Below are 26,920 nucleotides of genomic sequence, written 5' to 3'. Positions count from 1 at the left end.
CAGGTATAGGTGGGGAAACAGGATAATATTTATAGGGTGGGTGGTTATTAGGGAAGGCTTCCAGGAGAACATGCTCTGGAGCTTGGAGGGCCTCAGATTGAAGGGGAAATTGTGGTCTCAGTCCCATATCTCTGGATGAGCTGGCCAGAAGCAAAGTGGGGATGATGACAAAGCCTACTTGCCTGCCATGTCCCAGTCTCAGTTCCACTCTCTCTGGCCTCATCCACCTCCTGTCACATGCCCTGGTTCCACCCTGCTGTCAATTCTCCCTGCCAAAAGTGGATGAATACAATTTATGGGGCTCCCCTCACCAAAGTACCTGTGTTTCAATGCAAAACTCTGTAAGGCCCAGAGGAATGACTTCAAAGCCATATACATGGTATTCTAAAGCACTTCCCTTGGGCACTTCATCCTCAAAGCACCTCACATATGGGTCATCTACCTTCTTAAGGTATAGGTAAGGTACCTATCTGCCAGGGCCATCTACCTTCTTAAGCCTCAATTTCCCCAGCTATAAAAATGAGCAGCAAAATTAGGTCATTTTCCAGGTCCCTTCCAACTCGGATGTATAAGGTTTTAGCATCTTGAACTTCAACAGCCTCCCATGCTGAGAGCACGGGGCTGGCCAACCCTTGTTAGGAGGCAGCTAGTCTGTGGTTTGGCACCACTGCCCAGCCAGCATTTATTAAATCAGTGGGATGTGGTCCCTGCTGGCCTGGAAAGAGAACATTAAGCTCCAAAAACTTCCTGCAGCAGGCCTCCTTCAGAGAGCACTGCTCAGAGGGGTGAGGAACAAAACTACTCAGGTCCTTGGCGGTGCTCCAAGATCCTGTTCGCTAGTATTTTTGCCCTGTCTGCACAGAGAGCCAGTGACTGAAAACATCTGGAAGCCTGGCTAAAGACCTGGGTGACTGCTCTTTCCTTCAGAGGTGGCTGTTCACGACCTTGGAAATCCAAATTGACCTTTGCCAATGCCCCTTCCCATCCAACCTTCTGCACTTCAATGGGCAACAACCCTTTAATAAAATCTGCATGAATCCATTTGCTAACAGCTTCTGGAAGGGCTGGAGGATCTAACACCCGCCCTGCATTCCTTGAGCCCTAGTAGCAAGGGAAAACAGGGCTGAGACCCAACTCTTGTGCCTCTGGGTCTTACAAGTGGAATTGGAGAGAAAGGGAGAAGGTAGGAAGAGAGAGACATCGATGATGAGAGCTTGCTAAAAGTGGAGAAGGCAGCTGCAGGTGAGGAGTGCACCGGTGGAGTGATGGGGTTGCTGGGTAGCCTAGCAGAGTCCCCCTGGCCTGGGCGTGCCTCTTGCCAGTGACCTTAGGTCACTATGGCCCATGGTGACTCTGGGAGGCAGGGCTGGGCTGTGAGGTTTGGGTCCATGTGTCACTGACCTGGTGGTCCAGAGCTGCCTGTCCCTCGTCTCCCTCTTACGGCCTGGACTATGTCGCAAATTCCTTGGGTCTCTATTTTAGGAAGTATCTACCAAGCACCTACAACATATGTGCCGGTGTTGGGGACAGATACATTAGCGAGTAGAACAAACCCAATTCCTGCACTCTAGTCCCACTCGCTTGTATATCCTGTCTGACTACAGGTCACAAAGTCTCAGGTACACTGGTGGGGTGTGGTGAGAGTGCTTGGAGTTCCAGAGGCAGCAGAGCCACCCTAGCAGTGCCTCGTCTCCCCCATTCCAACTCCTCCCTTAGCTTTTCTGGGGTATAGTGCATGGACACAGGACACCCTCTGGCTAAGGTCAGAGCTCCATTTTACTCTAGCTTTCTCCCCACCAAGGGCAAGAGTCCAAGAAAGACAACAGGTTAGATGGACAGACAAGCTGCCTGAAGTTTATTTATAAAGTACAAGGACGCACTTACCACGCCTAGACTTTTCTCTTTTTTAAAACTCATTTGTCTTCCTTTTCACTCTGATGAGACCTTCCTTTCCTCTTAGAATTCTCAGCTGATTTTACTATCCTATCTGCTCTTTGCCATGATGAGCGAAAAACCAACACAACCTTCCCTGGAGCTGACGGTATTCATCTCAGAAGGCCCTCAAGGATCCTACTGAAGTAAATGACTCTCCTCTGGTCAGCTCAGGATGCTGTGGAGCAGAGAAACTGGTGTCCTTCTTGGAGCACTGCCTTCATTTCCTTGAACTGAGCCAACTGGCAGGCCTCATCTAGCCCCAGCCAGCGGTAGGCTTGGTGCTCTTGGGAGAGGCTGATCTCCACATCGTAGTCCTTCACCTCAGCCAGCCAGTAGATGACTATTTTAGGCTTGTTCCTGGCCACATAATTGAGCTCCCTTCTGAACCCCTCAATGATGGTCAGCTGGCCTGCTGCTATGCCTGCTTCCTCCTGAGTCTCCCGCAAGGCCGTTTCCAAGTCATCTTCTCCTGGTTCCACATGGCCTGGTTAGGAAAAAAGAGGAAAAGGAGGAAGAGATAATCTTTAGCAAAGTGGAATTTTCAGGTCCGGTGATTTAAAGATGGGGTCTTTGGTCACTTTTCTAGATGTTGCTGGGCTAAAGGGGCTCTAGGAATGGGGCACAGAGCAGGTAGTGTCCAGGCAATTCCTCCTCCCCACCCCACTTCCTCTGTAGAGAGTTAAACAGACCAAGTGTTTGGCAAGACTAGTCTAGAAGACAGCTCTTCAGTGATGAGAGAGATGGCCTCCCTCAGACCTCTGCTTTCTTATCCTTTGGCGCTCTCCTCATTCCATGTTCTCAGGGAGACTTTTCCCTTGGAGACCTTAAATCGATTTTCCGAAGGAGGGGCAGTCTTCCTGGCAGATGGGAGCTGGCTGAAGACGGAGCACTTTGCCTACCGTCCACAGCGAGGACTTCACGTTGTCTTAGCTGGTCCCTGAAGTCCCAGGGTCAACAGACGGGCTCCAAGCCCTGCACTGCGGCACCGGCAGCTGTTTCCAAGTAGCTAGCAAGGCTTTTCCAAATTGTTTTCATCTTTCTAACTGAGCAAGGCCAGATTCCAGTTTCACAGGGAAATTCCTGATGGGAACTTAGATTCAGGACAAGCTGAGAGCCAGTTCTAAGAAATTTTTTTGGCAAGACCCAAACCCAAGCAGACAGCTGCCAAGAAACTGTTGTATGAGAGCCTGAAGCTCTGCAGACTGGAAGCAGCATTCAGTTTTGCTTCTAGGCCCCCCCTGCAAATTCTAAGCCTGCCCGGAGGGGCCAAGATGGACAGGGAGGGGTCTGGCAGCTTCTGTCAGCACATGGCTGCAGCGGAGTTGCTAGGGGCCTCGGGGTTCGGGTGCTCCTGGGGAGCAGGAATTGTTAGCTGTTCCCTTCCTGGTTCAGAAACTATCCTAGCCGCCCTCCTTCCCAGGGGTTCTCACAGCAGTGCCCTGAGCCAGCTTGCTGCACAGCTCCCACAGGGAGCAACCAGGAGTCAGGACTTAAAAACCCAGTCTGGTCCATGGCTTCTGGGGAACTTTCTCTGTATAGCACCCATGCAGTCATGTACACAAAGCTGGGTAAGTACTGCATGGGAGGGGGGCAGTGGTGAGAGGTGTGCTGGTGGTGAGAGAGGGGACATGGATTCCCATGCCCCACCCATTCTTTCTGAACACGCCCTTCCCAACAGCATCTATGCTGCATTCTACCCATCAGTGTTAACAAGGTGATTTCTCCCTAGGTCCCAGCAGAACACAATTTGGAGAGGTCCTTTGAAATCTTTCAGTGAGAGGTACTAAGCAGTATGACTTTGGCAACCAGGAGACAAGTGTGAATATTTCTATTCATAGTATTTGTGACACTTCTGTCCCTTTCTTTCACCTATTTCTCCTTAGTGAAACACAAATGTGCAAAGTTTATTTCCTATTCCCCTTTCCTTATTTTCCTCCCACCCTTGATCCTTGTTCGCCCCTCTCCCATGGCACTCCCCTTTAAAGCCCCTGCTCCCTTCTATCTTGGGACCGTTCACTCTGGGCTCCTGACCTGTAACCCAGTAATGACTTGACCCCAAGGTCCCCAATTCCCAGCCCAGTGCCTTTTCTCCTACCCATTTACCACAGAGGCTGGTGCTTCAGTGAGTGATAGTCTCTCTCTCTCTCTCTCACACACACACACACACAAACACACACACACATGCTGCTCTGCTCCGGGATTCAATCACAGAGTACTATTTCCAGCTCCAGGCTGGCATGGAGACCACGTATGCAGAAAGGATCAAGGGTTCCTGCCTACCCCACCTCCTTCTGCTGCACAGTCACTGGGACGTAAGCCTTATGGGGGGCCTGGTAAGGTGGCTTTTCAAGCAATGCTCGGCACTTGAGAGCCAGCCCCCTCTGCCTCACACCTTTGGGAGGAGTCCAGTGATGAATGCCATCTGACGCCTGCAGCAGTAGAAACTCAATTGTGGGATTCTCCACCTTGGGAATGAGCCGTCTTCGGAAGATGATCAAGCCACACGCTCTCAGGGCCATGGTCTATCTGAGGATTTAACAAAGAAGATGTGAGACATTGGAAGTTACATGAAACAGGAAAATGCATCCTGGGGGCAGCATCTGGTACTGGGGAGTAGCACAGATCAGCTAACAGTGACCTCATCAACTACAGAAAAAGGCAGCATACCAAGGACCAGCTGGAGAAAGCCAGGAATCAGAGACTGATTTGTGAGTGATGGTAGGACCCTGGCTCCTACCCTGTCAGTGCAGCTCTATCCCAACTCCTCCAGGTTTCCCTGCTAAGACACAGAGCTGGTATGCGTGTTAAGAGATCAGAGGTCCTCAGAGGCAAATCGTCTGAACCTGGCGAGATGCTGGGAATGAGAGATGAGGAATGTTATCAGCAAACCCATGGTTCCACTTCCCTCAGCCTTCAGCTTGAGTTTGTGGGGCAGAGACTCCAACAATGTGGTTTCTGATGGCCTGAGGGGTCACATAGGAAAGGTAGCTTGGTGTACTAAAAACATTTTTGTTATTGGTATTTTTAGTCTTTTTTTTTTTTTTTTTTTAAGATTTTACTTATTTATTCATGAGAGACACACAGAGAGAGGCAGAGACATAGGTAGAGGGAGAAGCAGGCTCCCCACAGGGAGCCTGATGTGGGACTCGATCCCAGGACCTTGGGATCATGACCTGAGCCAAAGGCAGCTGTTCAACCACTGAGCCACCCAGGCGTCCCTATTTTTAGTCTTTTATCCATGTTTTAGAATGTTACACATTCACATTTTACACATTCACATTGTGAATGTAGAATTTTACACATTCACATTCACATGGTTCAAAATTCAAAGTAAGAAAAGGCGCACAGAATAGAAAGTCTCTTTCCCACCCAATGAGCAGCACACTAGCTTAGTGGTCAAGAGTGTGAAGCTGCAGTCTGGGTTCGAGTTCTGACTTTGCCACTTATTCACTGTGTGATCAGTTTCCTAAGCCTTAGTTTCCTCTGCTCCTAGGCCTCAGTTTCCTCTGCTGTAAGACAGGATAATAATAGTTCTACCTCACAGGGTTGCTGGGAGGATTACATGACTTAACTTGTAAAGTGCTTTTGAACAGTGCCTGGCATGTAATAAGTCCTCAGTAGGTTTCAATATGCATTGGAAAATGTCTGGAAGGATACACATCATTAATAGTGTTTTCTGGAGGATGACATTATGGCGAGACTTTCATTTTCTAGTCCCTGTATTTCTGTATTGTTTAGAAGTTCACAGAGAAGGGATCCCTGGGTGGTGCAGCGGTTTAGCGCCTGCCTTTGGCCCAGGGCGCAATCCTGGAGACCCGGGATCGAATCCCATGTCGGGCTCCCGGTGCATGGAGCCTGCTTCTCCCTCTGCCTGTGTCTCTGCCTCTCTCTCTCTCTCTCTCTCTCTCTCTCTGTGACTATCATAAATAAATAAAAATTAAAAAAAAAAAAGAAACAAAAAAACAAAAAAAAAGAAGTTCACAGAGAACATTTATTAATTTTATAATCAGCAATTCGGTCTTTTTTAAAAAAATTCCTCCCCCCCAAATTTTTTTCCCCTTTATTTGGAAGAGATAGAGCACAAGCAAGGGGAGCAGCAGGCAGAGGGGGAGCTAGACACAGGATCCTCGCCAAGCAAGGAACCCAATGCAGGGCTTGATCCCAAGACTCCAGGATCATGACTCTAGCTAAAGGCAGACACTTAACCAACTGAGCTACCTAGGCACCCCAATTCAGTCTTAAGTCTTTTTCATTTCAGTTTTTTCTTTCCATTTCAGAAAAGAATGTCAACAACAAAAGACAGAAAGGGAGAAGAGTAGGAATATCTGCAGCAGCGAAAAAACAATTCATTATCTGAAGGGGGACACGTGGGATCCCTGGGTGGCGCAGCGGTTTGGCGCCTGCCTTTGGCCCAGGGCGCGATCCTGGAGACCTGGGATCGGGTCCCACGTCGGGCTCCCGGTGCATGGAGCCTGCTTCTCCCTCTGCCTGTGTCTCTGCCTCTCTCTCTCTGACTGTCATAAATGAATAAAAAGAAAATTAAAAAAAAAAAAGAGTAAAATGATTCTTAAAAAAAAATGAAGGGGGACACATCATCAAGGTAATAAAAAATATGGAAGATCTCTTATGTAAGGCCTCGCTAAAGAAAATGTGTCACTTGTTCAGTCAACAAATATTTACTGATACTATGTAATAAGTACTATGCTAGGCCTTTGCTCTCATGCAGTTCATATTTTAATGGGAGAGGCAGATTTTTTAAAAAGATTTATTTATTTTAGAGAAAGAGAGTGCACATGAGCTGGGGGAGGAGTGCAGGAGAGGGAAAAAATCTCAAGCAGACTCCGTGCTGAGCTCACAGCTGGCCGTGGGGCTCCATCCCACAACCCCAAGATCATTACCTGAGCTGAAACCAAAAGCTGGACGCTTAACCGACTGCACCACCCTGGTACCCTGGGAGAGGCAGATTTTAATCAATTAAGCAAATTAAAAAATAACTGCCAATAATGTATGTGCTACAAAGGAAAAATGTGTGATAGGTAACCTGACCTTGTCTGAGGGATCAAGAAAGGTTTCCTGGAGGAAGGGATATTTGAGCAGAGAAGTAAGGACGAGTAAAAGGTAAGCTGGCAATGGGAAGGAGGGGAGAAAGCATGTTCCAGGTGGAGGGGACAGCATGGGCAAAGGCCCTGAGGTGGGATGACAGAACTGAAAGAAAATCAGGTGTCTCAAGTGCAGCAAAGGCAAGTCAGTAGGGCCTCATCTGAAAGATTCCAGGGCCAAAGAAGGAGCTAGTGCACATAGACAGGCAGAGCTGATGCAGAGAGGATGGCTGGAGCAGGAGGTGATGGTTTCCATGGCTCCTTTGCTGTTAATCAAGATGAGCCTGGGGGCACTGCACTGGGTCAGTTGGCCTTGAGCGTCTGCCTTCAGCTCAGGTCATGGTCCTGCGTCCTGGGATTGAGCCCCACATCGGGCTCCCTGTTTGGCGGGGAGTCTGCCTCTCCCCCTTTCTGCCCCTCTCTCCACTTGTGCGTGTGCGCACTCTCTCTCTCTCAAATAAATAAAATCTTTAAAAAAAGATGAGCCTGAATCTGTCAAAGGCACAAAAATCAGACCCATATTGAAACTCAATTCAGGATAATTCTCAGGACTGCCAACAGATGGCTTACCAAAAACCCAAACGCACCCAACACTGTGATCTTTCCAAATGTTTTGAAACCTGTAACGAGTTTTTTAAGATTGGAAATAATCTCAAATTTTTTTTAGTTTTGTTTTTTATTTTTTTATTTTATTTTTATTTATTTATGATAGTCACAGAGAGAGAGAGAGAGAGAGAGAGAGAGGCAGAGACATAGGCAGAGGGAGAAGCAGGCTCCATGCACCGGGAGCCGGACGTGGGATTCGATCCCGGGTCTCTAGGATGGCGCCCTGGGCCAAAGGCAGGCGCTAAACCGCTGCGCCACCCAGGGATCCCTGTTTTGTTTTTAAATATTTTATTTTAGGGGGCACCTGGGTGGTTCAGTGGTTGAGCATCTGCCTTGGCTCAGGTGGTGATCCTGGGGTCCTGGGATCAAGCTGTTTCTCCCTCTATGTCTCTGCCTCTCTCCGTGGGTCTCTCATGAATAAATATGATTTTATTTATTTATTCATGACAGACAGAGAGAGAGAGAGGCAGAGACACAGGCAGAGACACAGGCAGAGGGAGAAGCAGGCTCCCTGTAGGGAGCCTGACATGGGACTTGATCCCGGGTCTCCAGGATCACACCCCCGGCCGAAGGCAGTGTCAAACTGCTGGGCCATCGGGGCTGCCCAAAGATTTTATTTTTTTATTTTATTTTATTTTATTTTATTTTATTTTATTTTATTTTATTTATTTTATTTTATTTATTTTATTTATTTTATTTTATTTTATTTTATTTTATTTTTTTAATTTTTGACAAAGATTTTATTTTTAAGTAATCTCCATACCCAATGTGGGGCTTAAACTTACAACCATGAGATCAAGGATCACATGCTTCTACCGGCTGAGTTAGCCAGATGCCCCTCAAAATTTTTTTTTAAAGATTTTATTTATTTATTCATGACAGACAGAGGCAGAGACATAGGCAGAGGGAGAAGCAGGCACCCTGCAGAGAGCCTGATGCGGGACTCGATCCCAGGACCCTGGGATCACAACCTGAGCCAAAGGCAGTTGCTCAACCACTGAGCCACCCAGGTGCCCCTCAAATGGGGTTTTTGAAATGGTCTGTGCTCTTGTATACTATTGGTAGGAGAGAAAATTAGCATATCCCCTTAGGAGGGCAATTTGGTAATAATTATCAAAACATAAAACACATATTCCCTTACCCCTAGCAATTCCATTTCTAGGCATCTAACATACAGAAATACATGTTTAAGACATATACACAAGGATGTTCATGACAACCTTGTTTGCAATATCAAAAAAAGGCAGAAACAATATCCATCAATATAGGAATGGTTAAATAAAGTACAGTCTTTCTATATGATGGGGAATGTTATGAAGCCATTTAAAAAATAAGGAAGTGGGGTGCCTGAGTGGCTTAGTCTGTTAAGTATCTGCCTTTGGCTTAGGTTATGATCCCAGGGGCCAGGATCAAGCCTCAAGTTGGGTTCTCAGCTCAGTGGGGAGCCTTCTTCTCTCTCTACTCCTCCCTCCTGCTCTGCTCTGCACTCTCTCTCTCTCCCTCCCTCTCAAATAAATAAAATCTTAAAAAAATAAGGTAAAGCCAAATATGTTGCTTTTAAAATATTTTCAGACAAATGAAAAAGGTATGATTCAGAATAAAATGTATAACAGGATCTTGTTTGTTTAAAATTCATATGTAAACTGGTAGTAGGCTTTTTTTTTTAAGATTTTATTTATTTGAAAGAGAAAGAGAGAGAGAGAAAGAAAGGAGACAGAGGGAGAAGCAGACTCCCCACTGAGCAGGGAACCCCACATGGGGCTTGATCCCAGGATCCGAAGATCATGACCTAAGCTGAAGGCAGACGCATAATCAACTGAGCTACCTAGGTACCCTAGTAGCAGGCTTTTAAAAACATTATATTCTATTTCCCTGGTCTCCCTATTTATGCTAAGAACGTTCACCATTCTGGAAACCAAAAAGAAACAGCCTGTCACCACAGAACTGGTGAAAAGAGATTTCAAATTATTGGTTTCAGGTTCAGGCAGAAAGAGGTACTTGATCCCATGCCCTCCTATCAGGAAGCTCATAAAATATTAGCAGTTACAGGTGGAGGACACCTTGCTCCCGTTTTGGGTAGAGTCCCATGGAGTGAATATTGGAGTCGCTAGGTAAGTTTAGGGATTCAAGACTAGAGACCCTGCCTTGGATAGGAAGCCCCAGGGCATTGCTCTACACCACTGCCATCACGAATACATCATGGGGAAACAACAGCACCTGAATGGGGGGCCAAGAGACAAGCATGGGGTGGCCATGCGGAGCCACTGGAAAGAAGGGAGCAGGCCAATATTTTCCCATGGGGGAGAGGCTTAGGGTAGTGACAAGGGCACACTTAGCAAAAATGTATCTCAGTAGACACCAACGTGTAGGGGTAACCACATCTATGAACCAGACCAACCAATGGTTCATTGCAATGGAACCAAAAGAGCTAGGATCAGATGTCCACTTTCTACCTATACTATAGACCCACGGAGAGGACAGTTATTCCAGAAAGGCAAAACTCCTGCCTACCCTTTCAATTTCTTAGCTTGAGCCAGCTGTTTTCTAGAATTTCTCTCTCCTTCCCTATACACATTACTTCCTCCTCATGCTTTCTTTCTTTCTTTCTTTCTTTCTTTTTTTTTTTTTTTAAGATTCTATTTATTTATTCATGAGAGACAGAGAGAGAGAGTGAGCCAGAGACACAGGCAGAGGGAGAAGCAGGCTCCATGCAGGGAGCCCGATGTGGGACTCGATCCCTGGTCTCCATGATCACGCCCTGGGCTGAAGGCGGCACTAAACTGCTGAGCCACCCAGGCTGCCCCCTTCATGCTTTCAGAAGCAGCTCAGTGTCACCTCTTCTGTGAAGCCTTCTGGCTTCTAATCATTCCATCTTTTGGGCCTTTAGCATAGCTTGAATAAACTTCTGTAGGGTTTGACTGGAGAAGTAAAACACTATGAGACAATTAAGGATTTAGTGTAGGGATTAGAGCTTGTACAATTGTGGAAGCTGATGGAGTTCCATGCAACTCTGTCACCTCTGCATCTGGTGGTGAACTCGAAGTCTCTATAGGTCAGCAAGGCCAGCAGTTGGGAAGGAAAGCTGGATGTGAAGTGGAAAGAGCAAGGAAAACTGGAACCTGTGAAAACAAACCAGATCCTATGAGGACAAGAACCCCTGAGGACAAACTGAAACCTTTGACTTCCTAACTTAGAGGAGAAGCTGGAGCCCTTTGCCATAGAGCTGAAGGTACATCTGGCCCAGCACTCAGAGTATCTGAAGGAGGAGACTGAGCAGGAGGTGGGGAGCTGGGGCCCTGGGTGCCTTATCCAGCACCAACAGGGGAACCAGCAAGTCAGTATCAAAAGGTATGCACTGCCACATGCTTGGTATCCCACTCTGTCCTTCATAGTGTACTGGCTGCTACCTCACTTCAGCTTTCCAGATCTTGCACAAAATTTTCTTTAGGTCGACCCTAACTTGGAACCATATAGAAAGGGAATCCTGGGAAACATAGTTCCAGCCTAGCCAAGTGGACACAGTACAAAGCCACCACAAGCACAATATCTAGTCTGGTAAGTCTCAATCTGTACCTTTGGCAGCAAGAGCCAGACTATGCACTCTGTCTCCTTGGGACCCAGCACAGCAGCTTTCAACAGATGTTCATTGACTCAACAGAACACTCTCCCCACATCCCACTCAAACAAATGCTCAGGGTATGTTCTGGGATTTGGGGAAATCGTCCAGTGTTTTCCTGAAGAGTGCCATTTACATAAAAGTCAATGGAGCTATTGTTGTACGTTTTCTGTTTTTCTGGAAACCATGGATTGAAACTGTCCTGGGGTTTGAAAGTAGCCAGCTTATACACACATGCGCACGCACACACACACACACAGCATGCACGCATGCACTCACACACATGACTCCAAGTGGATTCAAACCTCAGGGGGTTAAAGAACACAGCATCCAATATGCAAATATGCTTGCAGCCAGGATTGCAGAGATGAGAACTCCAGGCTGACAGCAGGCAATTCACACTTCAGAAAAGTGGCAAAGTGCCTTAGGTGGTTAAAAAAAACCTGAACAAAAAAGTCCTCAATGTCATCAGAAGGTTCCAGAAGCTAAGGAAAAATGCTCTTGTCTTTCTCTATATATACATTTCCCTTACAGCTGAGGAGGTTCAGGACCTAGGTGCCAAAAAATAATTCACAGATAAACGGCTGTACTGATGTGTTGTGTTCCAATGTTTTCATCAAATTAATCAGAGTGCTATTGCAAGCCTAGCTCAACCTCCCAAAGAAGGCCTCATAAATACATCTTTAGATATAGAAAGAGTACCTCAAATCCTTTCCTCATGTCCTTATAATCTAAAATCCCTTTAGTGGAAACTGTTTCATGCCACCATGTTATCAATTAAGCATCTACACTGGGCCAGCTATCCTGTGCAAGGTTCTTCACATGTGTATTTCTAATATTCAAGACAAGTCTTCATGATAAGCACAACTGTCTTCAGTTTTGCATGAGGAAACTAAGATTCAAAAAGGTTAAAATACTTGCCCAAGAGCATAGCTGGTCTGTGAATGGGAAGATTTGAATCTAAGTAAGCCTAACTCCAAAGTGTTTATTTTTTTCCCTTCTATAATTCTGCTTAATGTAAAAGAGCAGAGCTTAAGGCAAAATGGTACTGAGAGAGGACATGCAAATAATTTATAAAAATTATTTCCAGTTCCCAAATTCCCAGTCTTTGATCTATATGCACATAGAGGATTTTAAAGGTACCTAGCTGGAATCTTTTCCACAGGACAGGTATTAGTTGAGGGAGGTGGAGAGGGTGCATAGATGAAGGTCCTGGTGCTCAGAGATGACCCTGGAGAGGTAAAGTTTAGCCTAAGGCCCCGAAACTTTGCCTATCTGATAAGGGTTTCTATGCGTCCTCTGCTTTTTCTCTGGGAAGCAGGAACCTAAAATCACATGTTCAAAACCATACCAGGTAGCCTGAGAGTTCCCCTGAACCAAGTGTTGGGAATACTTTTAGTGCTAGCCTTGAACAAGCACACAACTAACTTGGGATGCTGGTATGCAGGAAAGTTGCCCAGGCCCACTCCACTGGGAGGAGGAAAGCCACCTCCACCTGCCTACAAGCAACTCTGACTGTTCAGTTTCCTCTCTTCCCATATCATAATGGTCTTTTCTGATTCTTTAACTCCCCTTTACCCTTTCAAAGGATTGAACACAAATGAGGTGCCCATCTCTGAATAAAGCTCTTTCTTGTAACAACAACAACAACACAAAGAGAAAAAGAAAAAAGCTCCCAACTACTGTGAATAAATTGAGACAAAGAAAATGTTTCCTCACTGCCCCTTTCCCTGGACACCTGCCTGATGCTCTCTTCTGACAGAAACCAATTTGCTGAGTCATCTTGCTATCTTTGCCATTTGGCTGAGGACAGAAACAGGAGATTTCACCTGTTATGGCATGAATATTAGCTTCTAGGATGAGGCCAAAGTCAGACAAGGTTGGAACAAAAATCATTCCTTGTGAAGGGGATCTGTTAAGTGGCCTATTAGTGCCATCTGCTGTACAGTTCTAGAAAGTAAACATGGGTAATTCTAATATTAGAGCCTGAAGGGATTTACTTACTCATCTAACATCTGTTGAGTGTCTCCTACTCGACCAGCAGCGTGATGGGATTGAAGAGTGGGTATGAAGCTGAATATTATAAACCCCAGCTTCCTAAGGGTTCACAGCCTCAGAAAAGTAGAAGGTACTTTGACAAAGTTGACAGTTTGTTTTGTGCAAAATAGGGGTATGTGTAAGATGGAAAGGAAGCAAAGAAGAGAGTGATTTTCTTTGGGTCAAAGGGGCACCCCACAAGGATTCTGAAGGATGGCTAGGAATTCACCAGGCAGAATAAAAGTGGAGGAAAGGAGCATTCCAGACAAAAGGAGGAAGGTGGGCAAAAGCTCTCAAGCACAAAATGACATTCCACTAATAAACAGTTTAGTTTATATTCTATAGGCAATGAGGAGCCTTTTAGGCAGGGCTGGTAATTGTATTGACATTTTACAAAGACATTCTGGCAGCACTGAAGGTGGCGAATGGATTAGAAGATTGGAGGCAGGAACCAATTTGTTACAAATCTGTTGCCAACAATCCAGATGACAAATGATAGAGTTAAATTAAGGCAGAGAGGAGGAGAATGAGGAAGGGATGAATTTGAGAGATATCTCAAAAAGAAAACCAACAGTATTTGTTTCATTGTCCAAGGAAGAGGGGTGGGAGATAGGGAGGGAGAGAAAGAAAGGTGAGTGGAAAGGTTGTTCGGTTTGGGTGACAAGAAGTTGGTGGAGTAGGGAATAGAAGGTAAGCTAATGCTTTGTTTGGGAGAAGATGAATTTGAAGTGCTATTGACTACCCACAAGGTAAATGAACTGAAGGAATTGTGTTCAGTGATCATCATCTCATTCCATCTCTTCATTTTCCAAGGTGAAAATTTCCTATTGGAGAAAGATCTTGCTCCCAACATAGGTACTTCTGGAAGCCATCTTCCTCCATTTAGGTAAGCCTATCTGTGCATCTGGTATTCAAAGCATTTTATCCTCCTTCGGGCAGAAACAACATGAAAAAGCATGGCTAACTGTACAGTGGGAAACACCTAGGTCCCTAATTCAACAGTTGTATTACTGTAAGCAAAATACTTCTCTAAGCCTCATTTTCTCATCTGTAAAATGAGGGTAACCTCTACATGATTGTTGTAGTGGGTTTTTTTTAACATATATTTTTAAATATTTAATTTATTTATTCAACAGAGAACGCACAAGCAGGGGGAGCGGCTTCAGAAGCAGGCTCCCTAAGGACCGAGGAGCCCAATGCAGGGCTCTATCTCAGGATCCTAGGATCATGACCTGAGCCAAAGGCAGATGTTTAACTAACTGAGCCACCCAGGCGCCCCTGTTTTAGAGTTTAAAATAAAGAATGTATACATAGGACCATATCAGAAGTACTGAATATGTATGAGTCACTTTCATCCGTTATCATAAAAGGTCATCGGGAAGCTTCTGTTATGTTTTAATGGCACGCTCTTAACTTTTATTGATAGTTGAATCAAATGGCTTTTCGTATATTCAGCAAAACTGCTGGTAAGCACACTGCTCACCACACCATTATATTCCTCACATATAAAGTACAAGATATAAATTCCTTTCAATGAAAGTACTAGGAAGAATTTTCACTTTTGAAAAATGGTTTCCTTAATTATTTCTCTGACAAGTTTTGAGCTAAATTGGGCACTTGCAGTGAGTCCACTGGCCTCGTTAGCTAGTATATTTGTTTGTTTCTATTATGAAGGTAATAGGTACTTTTTTTTTTTTTTTTTTGAGGAGTTATGGCTTGTCAGGTGTTGTGCCAAGTGCTTTACTTTCCTTATTTCATTTAAACTTCACAACAACCCTGTGAGCCTTTACCAGGGTTTTTCAGATGAAGAAAAAGGAAAGATGTGTCTGGGTAGACTGAAAAGCAGGTCTGCCTGACTCCCATCATTGCTCTTTTAACGTCAACTCTGTATTTGCGTTTTACATTTGGCTATTTGATTGCATTCGGTTTAAGTTGCCACATATATAAATATTTTTGCTTTTCTTTTCTTTCTTCCTTTCTTTCAGAGATACAATAACAAATACATAGAGCCCAAACCAGGCCAGAACAAGGGAAAAGAAAGTTCTGTTTTAAGCGGTGGGACTGATGTGATTTTCTTAAGACTTTTTTTTATTTGATTGTGAGTGAGAGAGCGAGCACGAGGCGCGGGAGGGAGAAGGAAGAAGCAGACACCCTGCTGAGCAGGGAGCCTGACAAGGGGCTCCATCTCAGGACCCCAGAATAATGACCCGACCTGAAGGCAGATGTTTTTTTTTTTTTTTTTTTTTTTTTTTTTTTTGAAGGCAGATGTTTAACCCACTAAGCCACCGAGGCAACCTGGTGATTTTTTTTTTTTTTTTTACTATTGCTATAATTGCCAAGATATTATCCATTCAATAAATGAAACAATTAAAACATACAAAATCTATTCTGGAAAGCAGACGGGGCATAAAGAGTAACAACAAAGTGAAACTGAGGCCAAGGCACTCTCGCCGCCGATCCCTAAATTCGGAACTGTAGAATTCCGCCGCCGCACCCCATCACCAAGCGGACCAGCAAGGCTCAGAACCCTCCCCTCTCCCTGAGCTTAGAGGAAAACTGAAGTTCTCCGAGGGCCTGGCCGGCCCACGCCTCACGTCCACCTTTGACGGTGCAACGACGGAAGCTCATTCAGCTGCAATCCCATCGCTCCAACCCTCAGCTCCTCCGTGGGTGAACTACACCCAGAGGCCCCTCTCTAAGACTACTCACCCAACACCCAGGGCGGCAGGAGGCGGGCCTCGAACCGAAAGGGGGAGTACACTGACCGATTGTTGGGCTGCGCTTAGAGCGACCAACAGTAGAGGGCAAAAGGCCCTTCCACCCGCCTCAAAGAGGCTTTCCTTTCACTTAGAACGTCGCGAGAGCCTCACTCAAGCGATACGATTGGTTGAAAGACGCAGCGTGAGAGTTACGCCCACTGTTTCTTCGGGTCCCTGATTGGTCTTCTAGAGAAGAAGGACTCTAACGTCGACGAGTTCCCGCGATGCCCATTGGTGGATGTCTCGGGGCTGCCAACGCGCGGGCGCCGGCGCGGGCGTTCGAACCCGCGCTTGGTGGTGTTACCATGGGGATACGGCCTTGTCGGCGCCTCAAAAAGCTGGTGAGTTGATAGCACGCCCGCCAACTTTGGGGCTCTCTCTCGTCGGCATTGTCTTCTGCCCTCAGAGTTGACCGAGGGGGAACTTGGAAGCTACCGAGGTGAGAAATGGCGGGTGAGAGCCGGGGAGGAGAGAGGCCTCTGCTCCGCGGGAAAGGGTACGCTGGACGCCTGCCGAGCGCGTGAGGAGGCGGCGGTTGCGAGGAAACCGGGGTTTGGCCTCTCCTGGTTGTTCCAATGCTCAACCTACTCTCCTATCCTTCATCCTCGTATCTCTGCCTTTTCTTCAGTGTTCATCTCGAGCGCTGCTCCTCCCGTGAAGCCTTCTCTGAGTCTCGAAATCCTCTTGCCTTTGAACCCGTGGCCCTGACTGGAACCTTTGTTAAAAGCACTTCTACTCGGCCTTGGGTTATTTGTGTACTTCGGTAAACCTCGTTCTCCTTGTTCCTCCCATATAATTTAGAAGTCTTTGAGGCAGAGTAACCATCTTTCATTCCCAGCGTCTTACACATAGTGGAGGAAATTTTCAGGAAATACTTGTTGAGTTGAATTTAATTCACCACAAATAGATGGGATTCCCCTCTATGCACTGCCCTGTTTTCCCTTCCGTTTAGAGGTTATTTTTTATTTTTCTGGGAGTAGAGGGAGGGCACCGTAATCTCATATTCCGAAGGACCCGAGGGGCCTCTGGGTGGCTCAGTGGTTGAGTGTCTACCTTAGGCACAGGTCGTGATCCCGGGGTCCTGGGGTCGAGTCCTGCAACGGGCTCTCTGCAGGCAGCCTGCTTCTCCTTCTGCCTATGTCTCTGCCTCTCTCTGTGTCTCTCATGAATAAATACATACAATCTTAAAAAAAAAAAAAAAAAGGATCTGAAAGCCCACGGTTGGCCTTTCCACTGTTTGTGAAAGAGAAATTTTTTTTTTTTTTGGAATGCTTGATACAACTCTTCTGGCTTTTAGTCTTGTTCTCACAGTGCTTTTATTGAAGTCTTAATGAGTCTTTGCTTAAAACAAACCATTCTGTTGTTGCTGAATGTCAAGAGTATTTCAGTGTCTTAGTGACCCATAGCTATTGTCACATTTTAAGAGTGCTTTGGAAACGGTTTTAAAGCATTATCTCCTTTGTATTCTACTTGGAGTTTCTCTGCTTCAGGTGCATATAACATAACAGCTGCTCTGGTAGCTATCCATTCATCAGCTGTCCATGATAGAATTACATTACCAAGACTGTTGTTTTGTCAATTCATAAGACTATATATTGCCAGGATGCCTGGGTGGCTCAGTCAGTTAAGCGTCTGTCTTTGTTTAGGTCATGATCTCAGGATTGTGGGTTCAAGCCCCTCATCAGGCTCCACGCTCAGTTGGGATCCTGCTCCAGGATTTCTTCTCTCACTCTGTCCCTTCCCCTGCCCATGCTCTTATTATTACGTACTCTCTAAAAATAAGTAAATCTTTAAAAAAAAAAGAGAGAGAGACTGTATTGCCAATCTGGATTGTTGATGATTCTTATGTGAAATTCATAGCCCATTGATGATTTTAATAAAAGGATTGAAAAAGTCAGGTATAGCAGCTCTGTTTTTATTAACCTTTTACCAAAGTTTAAAGACAGCCATATAGCTAAACTGCAGATCTGGGACTCCTAGGTGGATCAGCGGTTGGTCTGCCTTCGGCTCAGGGCATGATCCCGGAGTTCCGGGATCAAGTCCCACATAGGGCTCCTGCAGGCAGTCTGCTTCTCCCTCTGCCTATGTCTGTGCCTCTCTCTGTGTGTCTCTCATGCATAAATAAATAAATCTTAAAAAAAAAAACTGCAGATCTGGGACATGTAATGGAAACATGATTGAGAATTCAGGGTTTGGTTCTGGCTCTGTCTCTACTCACTCACTGTGACTGACTTTGCAAGTCACTTAGCCATTAACCAAAGACCTCACTTTTTCCATCTGGAAAATTAAAATATTGAATTAGATTAGAGTTCCTGTGGCTTTGCTATCAACTTAGTCAAGCAATTGGCTTTTTAAAAATTTCATTATAATTAACAGTGTTATAGTTGTTTCAGGTGTACACTATACTGATTCAAAAATTCTCTACATTACTCAGTGCTCATTATAAGGGTACTCTTAATCCCCTTCACTTATTCACCCACTTCCCCTCTGGTAACTAACCATCAGTTTATTCTCTGTAGTTGAGAGACTGTTTTTTGATTTGTCTCTTTTTTTCTTTGTTCATTTGTTTCTTAAATTCCACATTTGGGTGAAATGATATAGTATCTCTCTGACTTATTTCACTTACCGTTTTATCCTTTAGATCCATCCATATTGTTGCAAATGGCAAGATTTCATTCTTTTTTGTGGCTCAGTAATATTCCATTGTATATGTATTCCATCTTCTTTACCTGTTCCTCTGTCAGTGAATACTTGTGTGCAGAGCGGGGGGAGAGGCAGGTGGCAGGGGAAGAGGGAGAATCTTAAGCCCCATATCATGACCCTGAGATCATGATCTGAGCCAAAATCAAGAGTCAGTTGCCTAATTGTGCCACCCAGGTTCCCCTATTTTTGAATTAGTGTTGTCATATTTGTATGCAGTAGTTTGCATTCCTACCAACAGTGCATGAGGGTCCTTTTTCTCTACATTTTCACCAACACTTGTTTCTTGTGTTTTTTATTTTAACCATTCTAACAGAAGTAAGGTGATACTGTGATTTTGATTTGCCTTTCTCTGGTAACTAGTGATATTGAGCATCTTTTCAGCTGTCTTTTGGACATCTATATGACTTCTTTGGAGAAATGCCTGTTTATTTCTTCAAGCAATTTGTTATTGATGTCAGGTAAACATCACACGTTCAGCATTCTAAAGACCGTACAGCTGGAACTGATAGCCGCCATTTATTGAGCATTTACCCTGTGCAAAGCATTATGTCAAGGACTTTATATAAACATTACATTTTCTTAACATAGTACATCAATATACTGTCCACATAGCATTTCATTAAAAGCTTTTGGTTTATGTTGCTAATTTAAATCCTTAGCTGTTGGGCAGCCCAGTGGCTCAGCGGTTTAGCACCGCCTTCAGCCCAGGGCCTCATCCTGGAGACCCGGGATTGAGTCCCACATTGGGCTCCCTGCATGGAGCCTGTTTCTTCCTCTGCCTGTGTCTCTACCTCTCTCTCTGTGTGTGTCTCTCATGAGTAAATAAATAAAATCTTAAAAAAAAAAAATCCTTAGCTGTTGTATGTCTTAATGCAGTGTCCATGGGGCAAACTAGGGCATGATCCTCTCATCTTCCAGTTTAGGAGGAATAGCAGTTTTTTTTTGGGCTGCCATTTTATTGTTTATAAAGTAAGTTGAACTCTTCTCAATCCCTTATAGATTAATTGATCAATTATTCCACTTGTGCTGGCTCAGCAAACTCATTCATAGTTTGTGCAGAGTAAATCCCCAACAAATTTTTTTTTGTGTTTTTTTTTTAATTTTTAAAATTTATTTATTCATGAGAGACACAGAGAGAGACAGACAGACAGACAGACAGAGACACAGGCAGAGGGAAAAGCAGGCTCCATGCAGGGAGCCCAATGTGGGACTCAATCCCGGGTCTCCAGGATCACGCCCGGGGCCGAAGGCAGCACTAAAGTTGAGCCACCCAGGCTGCCCCCCAACAAATTTTGTTAAATGAGCAATAGAGTTTTACTTATACTTTGATTGTTGTCATCATTATATACTTCTCTAGTTATTGTCTCAAAGATTTTGATGTTCATATCCTGGTAAACAAGAAGACTCTTCCATAGGGATAAACTCATAATAATAGGTGCCATGTGTATTGGGAAAACTCCGTTTTCCACCTACTTGTCTTTTCCTGTGTAGGAAAAAACCTCATTTCTTTCCCTCGTGTGTGTCTCCTTTACCACTCATATGGAAAACTTCTGACACTTCTGGTCAAATGTATGGGGACTTTCTCCCCATCAACCAATTATCTGTGACGCCAGCTGGGTGTCCCATAATTTAACTCAATCTAACCCTACCTGTTTGGAGATAGTGTCAGATTCCACAGGTTAAAGGCTCAGTCTGACAAAACTGCTTCCACCCCACTTCAGATGCCAACTGTAAGTAGGTCTCCAGGTTACCCACAACTTCTGTCAGACTTGGTTACAAATTAGAGGTTCCCGTGACTCACTCCTTAGATTCAATTAATTTGCTAGAGTGGCTCACATTACTGAAGGAAACATTTAAGTTTACCAGTTTATTAAGTTTATGATAAAAGATGTAGATGAACAGCCAGATGAAGAGATACATAGGGCAAGATCTGGGAAGGTCTCAAGCATAGAAGCTCCTATGCCCATTGAATTGGGATGCATCACTGTCCTCACCAGTGGAAGTTCTCTGAACCCCACACTTTTGGTATATTTATAGAAACTTTGTCACATAGGCATGATTAGTTGTTCAGTCCATTTACAGCTTCTCTTCCCTCTCTGGAAAATAGGGAGTAGGGCTGAAAATGTCAAGCTTCTGCTTATGGCCTGATCTTTCTGGTGACCAACCCCCCACCCAGAGTTGCCTCATGAGAACAAATGCTATTCCTAGTGCTCTTACCACTTAGGAATTTGCCAGGGCTTTAGGAAATTCTGTGCCAGGAACTAGGGACAGAGACCAATATATACTTCATATTATCTTATGTCATTTTATTGTTGGATGCTTCTCTGTCAGATACTGAATGTAACATTTTATTTACATTATCCCAATTAATCCTTATAAAAGTAAACATCTTTCCTAAGTCACTATCATTTTTTTTGCCTATTCAACTGCAAAGAGCTTCCTAAATGATACTACTCCTTCCATTTTTGTCCATCATCTACAATCGATTTCCCATAGAACTTGCAAGGTGATCTTTAAAGATCATGTCCTTTCCTCGCCTAAAATCTTCCAGGGACTTCCTGTTTCATTTCAGATTAAAATCCAAGGGCACCTGTGTGGCTTACTCTGTTAAGCATCTGATTCTTGATTTCAGTTCAGATCATGATCTCAGGGTTGTAAGATTGAACTGGGCATCTGGCTCATGCTGGGCATGGAGCCTGCTTAAGATTCTCTTTTTTCCTCTCCCTGTCCCCCACCTCCCTCTCTTAAAAATAAATAAGGGTGCCTGGGTGGCACAGTCAGGTAAGTGTGGACTTTTCTTTCTTTTTTTTTTTTTTTTTTTTTTTTTAGATTGTATGTATTTATTTGAGAGAGAGTGCTGGAGTGGAGAGAGGGGCAAATAGGGAGAAAGGGAGGGAGAGGGAAAGGGAGAGAACTCAAGCAGACTCTGCATGAGCCTAGAGGCTGATGTGGGGCTTGATCTCATAACCCTAAGTTCATGACCTGAGCCCACACCAAGAGTCCTATGCTTAATTGACTGAACCACTAGGCACCCCTAGCTTCTAAGTGTCCAGACTCTTGATTGCAACTCAGGTGATGATCTGAGTCGTGAGATCAACCCTGTGTGGGGCTCTGCACTCAGCGCAAGTCTACTTGTCCTTTTTCCTCCCCTTAATGTGTGCACAAGTGCTCTCTCTTGAGAGAAATAAAATATTTTAAAAATTAATTGGTTAATTTTTTTTAAGATTTTATTTCTTTATTAATGAGAGACACAAAGAGAGAGGCAGAGACATAGGCAGAGGGAGAAGCAGGCTCCCTGAGAGGATCCTGTTGTGGGACTCGATCCCAGGACCCAGGGATCATGCCCTGAGCCAAAGGCTCAGCCACTGAGCCACCCAGGTGTCCCAATTAATTGGTTACTTAAAATCCAGATACCTTTACTTGGCCCAGTACCCTCATAAATGACCCCTCCTTTCTGTCATCATCTACTACTCTCCCTCTCACCAGCTGTGCTAGAGCCAAACTGGTCTTGTCTTGAATGTTTGCTTGATAATGCCATGCTCATTTCCACCTTAGGGCCAGTGTACTCACCTGGAATGCTCTTCCTCCTAACTTGTACATGAATAATTCTTTCATATTATTTCATATTTCATCTCAATGTTCCCTTCTGAATGAGGTCTTCTCTGATCATCCAATGTGAAATAAACCGTTCATCCTGCTTTATTTTTCATAGTACTTATCACTATCTAAAATTATCTTATTTGATATTATCTCCTCCTACTAGAATAATAGACTTTATGGGCAGTGACTTTATCTCTTTTCTTCACTGCTGTATCTTGTACGTCTAGAACAGGGCCTAGTTCCTAAAAGGCCCTCAAAAATTATTTCTTGAATGACTGGTGAAAGGTTCTTCCTGGAACTGTGGCCATAGCTTGTGTCCATAGCAATTCATTTGAGTAATACAATCTTGTTTCATTTTATTGCCAAAGGAGCAGTGAGTCAGGGCAGCAACTCTGCTACAGTTTTCCTGAGCAATCAAATTAACCTGATACAGCTTCTACCTCCTATAACTACAAATGGTATCAAATGCTTTTGTATAGTTTTAAAAATTGTGTATGGTTATTTATTCATTAAATAATTATTGGATGTTACTTATTTCCAGACACTGTTTTAGAAACTGGGGATAAGATGAATAAGACACATTCCTTTACCGTAAGGAAATCATCTTCTGATGGAGGAAATAGACCTCCTTATATAGATAATTATCATAGCATGTAACTGCAATGATAGAGATACGCAAAAGATATGAAATGAACACATAAAGGACTTCCAACCACATACGGGAAGATCAAAAAAGACTTCATTTATGTTTTAATCATTGCTAAGAAGTAGGCAGGTAAAATGAGGTTTGATGAGAGTGGGAGGGGGCTATTTAAAAGCACAATATGGGGGCAACCTGGGTGGCTCAGCGGTTTAGAGCCACCTTCAGCCCAGGGCGTGATCTTGGAGACCCGGGATCGAGTCCCATGTCAGGCTCCCGGCATGGAGCCTGTTTCTCCCTCTGCCTGTGTCTCTGCCTGCCTTTCTTTCTCTCTCTCTCTCTCTGTGTGTGTGTTTATGTGTGTGTCTCTCATGAATAAATATATAGAATCTTAAATAAATAAATGAATAAATGCACAGAAAACAGTCTAAGAAGTTGACTAAACTGGAAAGAGGAAGGGGCTAGACTATAGGTGGCTTTGTAGGATGTGCTAAGGAGCTTGGACTTTGTCCTTTAGATGGGTGACTAGTTGACACTGAAGGGTTTTAGGTAAAAGGAAGCAGCATGGTCAAAACTGCTTTCTAAAAAATGGTCAGCTCTGTACTGTGGAATATGGTTTGGAAGGGGCAGGACGGAGACGGGCAGAGCAGTTGAGAGATATGTAATTATGTAGGTGAAAGATACTGGGACTGAACCACCAAGGCTGTAGTGGTTGGAATGGGGCTAGAGAGGGGAAATTTGACAAATATTTATGTTATCAAATTGACTGGACCTGCCTGTTGATTGGATTTGGGACTGAAGGAGAGGAAAGGAGTCTAGGATGCTTCCCAATTTAGCTCTGAGTCACTGGTGGATGATATTGTTACTCACCCACTCCCACGCCCCTACCAAGGAAAAGAAAGGTATTCACGAGAGACACAGAACGCAGAGACATAGGAAAAAGAGGGAAAAGCATAGCCTGCAGAGGGAAAAGCAGGCTCCTCGCAGGGAGCCTGATGTGGGACTCGATTCTGGAACTCTGGGATCACGCCCTGAGCTCAAGGCAGATGCTCAACAGCTCAGCCACCCAGGCGTCGCATATTCTTTGAATTTTTCTTTGCTTTCAGCATCATTCCTTTAGAAATAATTCTGGTGCCATTGTGGCAACAGTTCCCAAAAGGATGTAACTTTGAGTAAAAGAATCTATATTAGTAATTTATAAAAACTGATTATAATAGGGTAGCCTGTGACTCAGTTGGTGGAGCATGTGACTCTTGATCTCAGGGTTGCAAGTTCAAGCCCCATGTTCAGTGTAAAGATTACTTAAAATCTTTTTAAAAGATTTATTCATTACAAAGAGAGCTTGCACATATGCATGAGTACAGGGGAGGGGCAGAGGGAGAGGGAGAGAGAATCCTCAGACTCCCTGATGAGCATGGAGCCCGACTTGGGGCTCCAGCCCAGGACCCCAAGATCATGACCTGAGCAGAAATCAAGAGTCAGCTGCATAACTGACTGAGCTGCCCAGATGCCCTAAAAATAACATCTTAAAAAAAACTGATTACAATATTTTTCCAATGAAACACATGAAGATATATTTTGTTGAAAGTACTTTATAACTGCAAAATGGCAAAAATCTGCAAGTGACAATGTACAATTGGATTAGACCAGGATTTTAAACTTAAAGCACTGAATTAAAACCCAACATTGGTTACCATCTATTCCTGGAAATTCTTAAAAAATTAAGCCTCTGTATTTAGAGAGATAATACTTGTACTCTTTTAAGATAACTAGGTTCAACAATTTTGTTATGTTTATTTTTAGGTGATTGCTTCTATGCTTTTTACCAAACGTAGAAACTTAAGCTCATAGTGGGGCTTTTGAAAGGAATCATAGTAATTAATTGCAAAGTATTAGCTACTTAACCATAAACTTGAAACTTTTCTTTTTCCACTAAAAAAAGAATCTCTCAAAAACTGCTTTTGGGTGTAACTCACATAGTTGGCATCCCAAAATCTACATCTAGCTTTAAGAATTCCATTAAGTGTCATATATTCTCATTCTTTTGCAGCTGTTGTTTTGAGCAGTTGTTTAGTGTCACTTGTCTTCAGTTGAGATCACTGGTCTATAGATAGAATAATCCCTAAAGTTTGAAATAACTCCCTTCTTGGGGGGAAAATATACCGTAGCATCCACCTTTTAATTTTTCAATGATAATACTGAATTTCTTATGTTATTATTAGGGACCTTACACCTAACATGGGTTACAGAACCATTTTAATGAATATTAATTGAGAATTTTGGGTTTGTATTGTATACATTTCTAATGGTACAAGGGACCCAGTGACTTTGTTAGCAGTTCCTAAAAGATGATTACTCTTAGTGTGTCCTAGAGCTGAGTGGGTTGGGGGTTTAGGATGTGAACATACACTAAAAGCCATTGAATTCACTTTAAGTGGCTGAATTGTATGCTATGTGAATCAGATATCAGTAAAGTTGTTTTATATATTTTAAAAAGTGGTCATTGTCACAATTTAGGGGAACTCAGATGAAGAAATATTTCTTGGCAATCAAGCTACTTTAGTTGGGGCTCTGAGGTGGATGAGTTAGTTGGGCATCTAACTCTTTTTTTTTTTTTTTTTTAATTTTTATTTATTTATGATAGCCACACAGAGAGAGAGAGAGAGAGGCAGAGACACAGGCAGAGGGAGAAGCAGGCTCCATGCACCGGGAACCCGATGTGGGATTCGATCCCAGGTCTCCAGGATCGCGCCCTGGGCCAAAGGCAGGCGCTAAACCGCTGCGCCACCCAGGGATCCCGGCATCTAACTCTTGATTTCACCTCAGGTCTTGATCTCAGAGTCCTGAGTTCAAATCCCATTTTGAGCTCCACGGAAGAAGAGGAGAGAAGAAGCTATTAAAAAGAAGAAGGAGAGAAGCTATTTTAGTCTTTATTTTCATACTACTAAATAATAAGGTGTAATATGCTTTTAATGCCTGGTAACCTTCCTATGTAGTCTCTTACTTTTAGGAATAGCATATTCATTTAACACATATATAATTAAATATGTAGAGTGGAAAATAGGAAAATATTTGAAGAGGCCATAGAGGTTTAGCCTGCCAATGCTATGTGTTCTTGAGCAAGTCACTTAATCATTCAGAGCTTTAGTTACCACATACAATGAAAATGTTGGACCACATCCTGGTTCTCAAACTCAAATGCCCATGGAGCTAACCAATTAATGTAAATGAATAAAATTGGTTGGTTGGTCGGCATAAAGGAACCAGGAGCAGAGAGACCATGGTGTATAGGATAGTATATGCTCCTTTAAGGAGAACAGCCACAACTCAGTTTTCATCTGTTGATTTATCTTATTGTAGGCCCAATGTAACTATCTTTTAATTTTCAAGAAAAATGGAAACTGGATTATTTTTAATTGCTCTTGATTTTTAAATAGTGCAACTAATTCTAAAAAAAATTTAAACATTGTGTAAGCCAAACTGCAAGGTATGAAGGAATCCTTCATGGGCTAAATATTCTAGATTAGATAGCTATGGACTAGATGATTTCTATTGATCCTGGCTAGCTGTAGAATGCCTTTCTGTTTGTTTGTTTGTTTGTTTTTTAATCTTATAGAAATACAATGTGGTGCTTACCAAAGAATATGTGTGAAACATATATGTAGGTTATAAAGCACAATACAAAATGAATAAATATCTAAGACCTAGCACATGATCTCCCTATGCTCCCCTGTTCCATGTTTCCCTACTCTCCCCTCAGAGGTAACCACTATTCTATATTTTGTGTTTAGATGCCTAAATAATACATTAGATTGCTTGCTTTTGAGCCTTATAAACAACAACAAAGTTTTCTAGGATTTATTTCTCTCATGATGTTTCTGAGATTTGATAAATTACTGAGTGTAGCTATAGTTCTTTTTTATCA

The 26,920-nt window shown here is 43.7% G+C and overlaps 2 protein-coding genes and 1 long non-coding RNA gene across 7 annotated transcripts in view; 2 read left to right on the top strand and 1 right to left on the bottom strand.

Annotated features, from left to right (window-relative positions):
- Nucleotides 1–1,827: 1,827 nt before the first annotated feature.
- Nucleotides 1,828–16,161, bottom strand: NUDT2 (nudix hydrolase 2). 3 transcript variants are annotated; one of them, XM_038552665.1, is made up of 4 exons: nt 16,003–16,149; nt 10,658–10,759; nt 4,328–4,461; nt 1,828–2,419 (listed from the first exon to the last, which is right to left on the bottom strand). In XM_038552665.1, the coding sequence occupies exons 3-4, from the start codon at nt 4,452–4,454 to the stop codon at nt 2,103–2,105; spliced, it is 444 nt and encodes a 147-aa protein (XP_038408593.1). In that variant the 5' UTR covers nt 4,455–4,461; nt 10,658–10,759; nt 16,003–16,149; the 3' UTR covers nt 1,828–2,102. The 3 variants fall into 3 exon arrangements, with proteins under 3 accessions (XP_038408593.1, XP_038408591.1, XP_038408592.1); XM_038552663.1 differs by lacking the exon at nt 10,658–10,759 and having other exon boundaries at nt 16,003–16,161; XM_038552664.1 differs by lacking the exon at nt 10,658–10,759 and having other exon boundaries at nt 4,328–4,457; nt 16,003–16,157.
- Nucleotides 2,242–6,428, top strand: LOC119873935. The gene is made up of 3 exons (XR_005366931.1): nt 2,242–2,480; nt 3,665–4,643; nt 6,213–6,428. It is a non-coding gene; the product is annotated as an uncharacterized LOC119873935 (long non-coding RNA).
- Nucleotides 16,162–16,246: 85 nt separating the features above from the next.
- KIF24 (kinesin family member 24) overlaps nt 16,247–26,920 on the top strand; it is a 75,153-nt gene continuing 64,479 nt past the window's right edge. Inside the window, exon 1 of one of the 3 annotated variants that reach the window (XR_005366928.1) lies at nt 16,247–16,491. The gene's annotated coding sequence lies outside the window, so the exon portion shown is untranslated. The remainder of the gene's footprint in view (nt 16,492–26,920) is intronic. The other 2 variants (XM_038552625.1, XM_038552624.1) reach the window with 2 other exon arrangements.

The sequence above is a fragment of the Canis lupus genome, chromosome 11, assembly GCF_011100685.1.
Source record: "Canis lupus familiaris isolate Mischka breed German Shepherd chromosome 11, alternate assembly UU_Cfam_GSD_1.0, whole genome shotgun sequence".
Lineage (NCBI taxonomy): Eukaryota > Metazoa > Chordata > Mammalia > Carnivora > Canidae > Canis > Canis lupus.
The sequence above is the reverse complement of the archived record's forward strand: the minus strand, read 5'-3'. Positions and strand labels throughout refer to the sequence as shown.

What these genes read in the sequence shown, in the direction of transcription:
- NUDT2 (XM_038552663.1), bottom strand. Translation starts at nt 4,454, where the DNA reads ATGGCCCTGAGAGCGTGTGGCTTGATCATCTTCCGAAGACGGCTCATT. An exon ending in TCACTGGACTCCTCCCAAAG is followed by an intron (nt 2,420 to 4,327) that starts GTGTGAGGCAGA and finishes TTTCCTAACCAG; the next exon opens with GCCATGTGGAACCAGGAGAA.